The sequence below is a fragment of the Oncorhynchus keta genome, unplaced genomic scaffold, assembly GCF_023373465.1.
Source record: "Oncorhynchus keta strain PuntledgeMale-10-30-2019 unplaced genomic scaffold, Oket_V2 Un_contig_19147_pilon_pilon, whole genome shotgun sequence".
NCBI lineage: Eukaryota > Metazoa > Chordata > Actinopteri > Salmoniformes > Salmonidae > Oncorhynchus > Oncorhynchus keta.
This window is the reverse complement of record NW_026281306.1, coordinates 40,265-48,081: the sequence shown is the minus strand read 5'-3', so window position 1 is coordinate 48,081 and position 7,817 is coordinate 40,265. Positions and strand designations below refer to the sequence as shown.

Below are 7,817 nucleotides of genomic sequence, written 5' to 3'. Positions count from 1 at the left end.
CACCTCGCCAGCTGACATGTGAGTTCCATGTACTGCCCTGCATATGACTTGATCCATTTATCTTCACATCTGTAACTATGCAGAAACAGACTAAGACAATGTTCTCTGTGAGCACATTGCGCATCGTTTAGCTTTGTCTTCTCCTTTTTGTTGATTTCAGCGACCCTAAGGTCCACAGCATTGTGGAAAGAGCTGTCCAATGAGCCCAATGAGCCCCGTAGCAACCTGCTCAGCCCATCCCAGGTGGTTGTGGAGGTGGTGCCCAGGCTCCTCCTGGCCCTGTGGCTTCAGCCAAAGGAAGGCCATTCAGGGCACCCAATCCTAATAAGCGGGATGGCCGTGGGCATGGTGGCGGCCGTAGTGGAGAAGCTCTCCAGCATGTTAAAGGCCCCTTCCCCTCACATCCCTTTCTCCCGCGCTGCGGCTTTTGAATCTGTCTGGTCAATCCTCGGGAGAATCAGTCAGTCCTTCTCCACGGATGACCTCCAGAGCCCATTTTATGTGAGATCTGTCTGTGCCTTTGTGGTTGACGAGGTAAAGAGCTGCTTCCAGCCCCCTGCAGCCACCTTACCAGTCCTCCCTGTCGTCGCCGCGGCCATCTCCACCGCACCTCCAGACATCCTAGCAGGTGAGTAGCAATGATAGAGAGCACTCTGACAGATGCCTGTTGTGATGACATCTCGGTGACTTGTAGTAGTAGTGCTCATCAGGATTGTTGTTGTCACTCCTAACACAGAGGCAGACCCGGCTTCTCCCCACATAGAGGTTGTGAATATCAACGCAAACACAGAGGCAGACCAGACTTCTTCCCACCTTGAGGTTGTGGATTTCACCGCTCACACAGATGCAGACTCTGCATCTTCCCACCTGGAGATTGTTGACATCACCGCTAACATAGAGGCAGACCAGGCGTCTTCCCACCTGGAGGTTGTGGACATCACCCATAACATACAGGCAGACACAGCATCTTCCCACCTGGAAGTTGTGGACATAACACATAAGGCAGAGGCAGACCCGGCCTGTTCCCACCTGGAGGTTGTGGACATAACACATAAGGCAGAGGCAGACCCGGCCTGTTCCCACCTGGAGGTTGTGGACATAACACATAAGGCAGAGGCAGACCCGGCCTGTTCCCACCTGGAGGTTGTGGACATAACACATAAGACAGAGGCCGACCTGGCCTGTTCCCACCTGGAGGTTGTGGACATAACACATAAGACAGAGGCAGACCCGGCCTGTTCCCACCTGGAGGTTGTGGACATAACACATAAGGCAGAGGCAGACCCGGCCTGTTCCCACCTGGAGGTTGTGGACATAACACATAAGACAGAGGCAGACCCGGCCTGTTCCCACCTGGAGGTTGTGGACATAACACATAAGACAGAGGCAGACCCGGCCTGTTCCCACCTGGAGGTTGTGGACATAACACATAAGGCAGAGGCAGACCCGGCCTGTTCCCACCTGGAGGTTGTGGACATAACACATAAGGCAGAGGCAGACCCGGCCTGTTCCCACCTGGAGGTTGTGGACATAACACATAAGGCAGAGGCAGACCCGGCCTGTTCCCACCTGGAGGTTGTGGACATAACACATAAGGCAGAGGCAGACCCGGCCTGTTCCCACCTGGAGGTTGTGGACATAACACATAAGACAGAGGCAGACCCGGCCTGTTCCCACCTGGAGGTTGTGGACATAACACATAAGGCAGAGGCAGACCCGGCCTGTTCCCACCTGGAGGTTGTGGACATAACACATAAGGCAGAGGCAGACCTGGCCTGTTCCCACCTGGAGGTTGTGGACATAACACATAAGGCAGAGGCAGACCCGGCCTGTTCCCACCTGGAGGTTGTGGACATAACACATAAGGCAGAGGCAGACCTGGCCTGTTCCCAACTGGAAGTTGCGGACATCGGACCTAAAACAGAGGCAGACAGATCTTGTTCCCACTTGGAGGTTGTGGAAATCACCCCTAAGAGAGAAGCAGACCCGGCTAATTCACATCTTGAGGTTCAGAACATCACCTCTAAGACACAGCAAGATCCAGCTTCTTCCCACCTTGAGGTTGTGAACATCACCCTTAATAGAGAGGCAGATCCGGCTTCTTTCCACCTAAATGTTGTGGACATCACTCCTAATAGAGAGGCAGAGCCCATCCCTTCCCTCTTGGAGGTTGTGGATGTCACACCTGAAGAAAGGACTCTCAAGATGGCCGTCTTCGCCACTCTGCCAACTGACATCCAAGCAGGTGAGTAACACTGACAGGTGCCGTTTGTCATGACATCTTAGTAGAACCTTTCAACTGGCCAGTGTTTAGAACCTACGGTTTGCATTTGTTTACATTCTGTCCCTCTTTTCTCCCTTTCCAGAGGATGTTGCTGTGGTCATCCCAGATGTCACCCCACACGTCACCAAGGATGTGACACTGGATGTTCCATGCAGAGCTGCATGCAAAGGGCAAGTTCGGCGATTTTTTCAGGCTTTGGAGGGCAGTGTGCTGCTGCGCCTGCCACAAGGAAGAGGAGGAACAATATTAGTTATTCATCAGACCTTCAGAAATGAGATTGAACCATAGACCATTAAATTATTTGCATTATAATAATTGGATTCAATTCTGCTTTTCCTGTTTACTACTTAATTTCAGAACATTTCTATAAACTTTCACTTTGCAAGTGTGGAGTAGGTTGTGTAAATAAGTGGGAAACATCCCAATTTTAATGCTTTTAATAATTTACTTACTACATGTAAACAAAACAAAAAAAGTAGTATTTGACAACAACAAAAAACGGAGGGAGCTCAACCAACGTTGAGTTGAGGTGCAACCAAAACCTTTAATCATCATAGAAAACGAAAAAGCACAACTCTTACGCACTATAAAAAATGAATGTTTTATTCAAGCAAGGTTAAAAGATGAACATTTTGGCCTCGTCTATGACGATATGAAAGTTGTGTTTGCCCAGTAAAAGGGTGACCCAGACTCACCCTGGTTCTTGAGGGTTGCAGACAGTGAAAAGATATCATTAAGTAAATGGGACTTTTCAAATCTTGAATAAAAATCTTTAATGAACATAAATTTAAATACAACTGACTTGAGGATCAGAGCAGGCTGGCTGACTGGCTAGCCCTGAAGGCCCTCTGCCTCTACCTCTGTGTGGTTCATCTCAGCCAAGAGGTTGTGTGGGTTGTCTTTCTTTGTGGGTGTGAATCACTGTGACCTCTCCTTCGTCCTGTCCGTTGGCCTGATCAGAAGGCTTGTCATCTCTTTCCTTGCTCACATGAGCAGGAGGAATGGCATCTGGGGTAACCTCCTCTATCTAACGCCTCTTCTTTCTGTCTGTGTTCGACTGAGGTCACTCGTTCGCTGTCCCTGGGTGTTTGATAGTTCCTCCTCCTGTGTCTTTGTGAGCTTGGAGGGAGATATCCTGTTCTGGCTACCTCTTTAGGGGTGTGCACCTTAAATCTCTTTCGGTTTGTTGTGGGGTTCGGTTGTTTTGGGGAGAGTCTGAAGTTAGATCTTTAGCAATGAGTGTGGGGGCTGTCCCACTCCCAAAGTGTAATGACTGCGATGATAAAAAGTAGGAGGAGCCACCGAGGCATGTGATGAGGGCAAGGAAGATCACTCTGCAAGGAAGGGATAGGACACATCACAACACTGCTGCTCATTTATATTCAAACCCACCTCAGACTATCAACACAAACATGGGATGCACACACTCATTGGCGCACGCCCCCACACACACACAATGAACTTACCTGTACATATCACATCATGTCACCCACTTCTCCTCCATCCCACTACCGAGTCTCCAGTACCTAGTCCACACGCTCCACAACACACTCGTCTGGTGAAAAGAGGTGAAATGAAGGTAGTAGGAAAAGGGAATTCCACAGTAACTATGCTGAACAAAAATGTAAACGCAACATGTGAAGTGTTGGTCCCATGTTTCATGAGCTGAATTGAAAGATCCCAGAAGTTTTCCATACGCACAAAAAGCTTATTTCTCTCATGTTTTATGCAGAAATTTGTTTTCTTCCTTGTTAGCATTTCTCCTTTGCCAAGATAATCCATCCACCTGACAGGTGTGGCATATCAAGAAGATGATTAAACAGCATGATCATTACACAGGTGCACCTTGTGACAAAAAAAGCCACTAAAATATGCAGTTTTGTCACACAACACAATGCCAAAGACGCCCCTCAAGTTTTGAGGGAATGTGCAATTGGCATGCTGACTGCAGGAATGTCTACCAGAGCTGTTGCCAGAGAATTTAATGTTAATTTCTCTAACATAAGCCTCCCACAACGTTTGACAGTACATCCAACCGGCCTCACAACCGGAGACCAAGTGTAACCACTCCAGCCGATGACCTCCACATCTGGCTTCTTCGCCAGCAGGGTCATCTGAGACCAGCCACCTGGACAGCTGATGAAACTGAGGAGTATTTATGTCTGTAATAAAACCCTTTTGTGGGGAAAAACTAATTCCGATTGGCTGGGCCTGGTTCCCCAGTGTGTGCACCTATGCCCTCCCAGGCCCACCTGTGGCTGCACCCCTGCCCAGTCATGTGAAATTACATTTACATTTAAGTCATTTAGCAGACGCTCTTATCCAGAGCGACTTACAAATTGGTGCATTCACCTTATGACATCCAGTAGAACAGCCACTTTACAATAGTGCATCTAAACCTTTTAAGGGGGGAGGGGGGGGGGGTGAGAAGGATTACTTATCCTATCCTAGGTATTCCTTAAAGAGGTGGGGTTTCAGGTGTCTCCGGAAGGTGGTGATTGACTCCGCTGTCCTGGCGTCGTGAGGGAGTGTGTTCCACCATTGGGGAGCCAGAGCAGCGAACAGTTTTGACTGGGCTGAGAGGGAACTGTACTTCCTCAGTGGTAGGGAGGCGAGCAGGCCAGAGGTGGATGAACGCAGTGCTCTTGTTTGGGTGTAGGGCCTGATCAGAGCCTGGAGGTACTGAGGTGCCGTTCCCCTCACAGCTCCGTAGGCAAGCACCATGGTCTTGTAGCGGATGCGAGCTTCAACTGGAAGCCAGTGGAGAGAGCGGAGGAGCGGGGTGACGTGAGAGAACTTGGGAAGGTTGAACACCAGACGGGCTGCGGCGTTCTGGATGAGTTGTAGGGGTTTAATGGCACAGGCAGGGAGCCCAGCCAACAGCGAGTTGCAGTAATCCAGACGGGAGATGACAAGTGCCTGGATTAGGACCTGCGCTGCTTCCTGTGTGAGGCAAGGTCGTACTCTGCGGATGTTGTAGAGCATGAACCTACAGGAACGGGCCACCGCCTTGATGTTAGTTGAGAACGACAGGGTGTTGTCCAGGATCACGCCAAGGTTCTTAGCGCTCTGGGAGGAGGACACAATGGAGTTGTCAACCGTGATGGTGAGATCATGGAACGGGCAGTCCTTCCCGGGAGGAAGAGCAGCTCCGTCTTGCCGAGGTTCAGCTTGAGGTGGTGATCCGTCATCCACACAGATATGTCTGCCAGACATGCAGAGATGCGATTCGCCACCTGGTCATCAGAAGGAGGAAAGGAGAAGATTAATTGTGTGTCGTCTGCATAGCAATGATAGGAGAGACCATGTGAGGTTATGACAGAGCCAAGTGACTTGGTGTATAGCGAGAATAGGAGAGGACCTAGAACAGAGCCCTGGGGACACCAGTGGTGAGAGCGCGTGGTGAGGAGACAGATTCTCGCCACGCCACCTGGTAGGAGCGACCTGTCAGGTAGGACGCAATCAAGCGTGGGCCGCGCCGGAGATGCCCAACTCGGAGAGGGTGGAGAGGAGGATCTGATGGTTCACAGTATCGAAGGCAGCCGATAGGTCTAGAAGGATGAGAGCAGAGGAGAGAGAGTTAGCTTTAGCAGTGCGGAGCGCCTCCGTGATACAGAGAAGAGCAGTCTCAGTTGAATGACTAGTCTTGAAACCTGACTGATTTGGATCAAGAAGGTCATTCTGAGAGAGATAGTGGGAGAGCTGGCCAAGGACGGCACGTTCAAGAGTTTTGGAGAGAAAAGAAAGAAGGGATACTGGTCTGTAGTTGTTGACATCGGAGGGATCGAGTGTAGGTTTTTTCAGAAGGGGGTGCAACTCTCGCTCTCTTGAAGACGGAAGGGACGTAGCCAGCGGTCAGGGATGAGTTGATGAGCGAGGTGAGGTAAGGAGAAGGTCTCCGGAAATGGTCTGGAGAAGAGAGGGAGGGGATAGGGTCGAGCGGGCAGGTTGTTGGGCGGCCATAGATTAGGGCCTATTGAATTCATTTAATTGACTGATTTCCTTATTTGAACTGTAACTCAGTAAAACCATTGAAATTGTTGAATGTTGCATTTATATTTTTGTTCAGTATAGTTCAAGTCAAACTCCATGGAAGTTGCTAGCATGACTGGCTCTGAGGTCGTTTGCGCTCAGATACACTCTGATTACCGAGAGTCCTCTCCTTAGAGACTCTGCCTACACCACCACCGACAGGCCCCATAGGGGGCCTGCAGACAGAGACTTACAAAGAAAGGCTCCTACAGTCGTTAAGTGAAGAGTTTTAGGGGAGACGTGACTGACACCCACCTGTGGTTTAGCTAGGCCTGCTGGATGCAGGATTCTCTCCCAGCCTCCCCAGTGATCCTCAACACACACTCACCCCATATACTTCATATACTTCATATAATTCTAAAGTTGCATGAGATAATTTGATTCCTCTCTCAGACAATTTTACATTACATACAGTCCCAGTGTTTGGACACACCTACTCATTCCAGGGTTTTTCTTTATGCCAAGAGCATTCAAAGCTATCATCAAGGCAAAGGGTGGCTACTTTGAAGAATCTAAAATCTAAAATATATTTGGATTTGTTTAAAACTTTTTGGTTACTACATGATTCCATATGTGTTATTTCATCATTTTAACGTCTTCACTATTATTCTACAATGTAGAAAATAGTAAAAATAAAGAAAAACCCTTTAAACTTTTGGCTGGTACTGTATGTTTTATTATAAGATAATATACATCATGGTTATAGTGTTTCTTATGCCTCATAGATTAAAATGAGACTGTTGAGTGCGACTGACGATCTGGGGAATTGAGAGACAGTAAAAGCGTGGGTTAAGGAGATTGGATAAGGAGAGAAAATGGAGATGAAGGAGTCTGAAAAGTCACAAAAGTTGTGATGAGCTAACAATATGGCGTTCATACTTGGTTCTTGAAACAAGAACTGAGGAAAGAGACACTGAGACAAGAGAACTGAGGAAAGAGTGTGTGAGGCTCTTTTTTTGATAAAATAGCTTGACAGACATGACCACATCAGCTCTGTGATGTCACCAAGTGGGGACTAATGTTCATTACAATAATAGTTAGAATCGTCATCACAATAATAATGCCAATACAGGAAAACAACAACACCAACTCCTTAAAACAACAGTTGTTGAGACAAATAACCTTTCACTTAGCAGATGGTTATTGTTAAAAGTAGTGCTGCACTCGACAAATGTCATTTGAGATGCCCCTATAGAAAATGGATAGAGCTGGGTCGACGAACTCGGAACGCACCACAGGAACCACCGCAAGCCAATCACTATGGAGATGACCATGGAACTCTCCAGCAGCGTCCTCTTAGATGGAACATCTCCTGGGAATCTTGAGTAGTTCTAAACAGAGTGCAGCTGCAACCAAACTCACCAAGTCTGTTTTACCCTGCTTTACAGAGCCCCATGGCTGGGTGTTTTTAAGCTCCACACCCTCAGCTGACTCCTGGTCTCCCTGAAGCTTCCTCTTGATCATCAGGATGACAAGGCCCAGTAGCACGTAGGCACATGCA

The 7,817-nt window shown here is 48.4% G+C and overlaps 1 protein-coding gene across 3 annotated transcripts in view; it reads left to right on the top strand.

Moving 5' to 3' along the window:
- The first annotated feature begins 223 nt into the window (after positions 1–223).
- The window catches only part of LOC127920357 (serine-rich adhesin for platelets-like), a 22,955-nt gene continuing 15,361 nt past the window's right edge, over positions 224–7,817 (top strand). For all 3 annotated transcript variants that reach the window (XM_052504432.1, XM_052504433.1, XM_052504429.1), the window contains exon 1: positions 224–628. In XM_052504432.1, the coding sequence (XP_052360392.1) occupies positions 334–628 (295 nt within the window). In that variant the 5' untranslated portion in view covers positions 224–333. The remainder of the gene's footprint in view (positions 629–7,817) is intronic.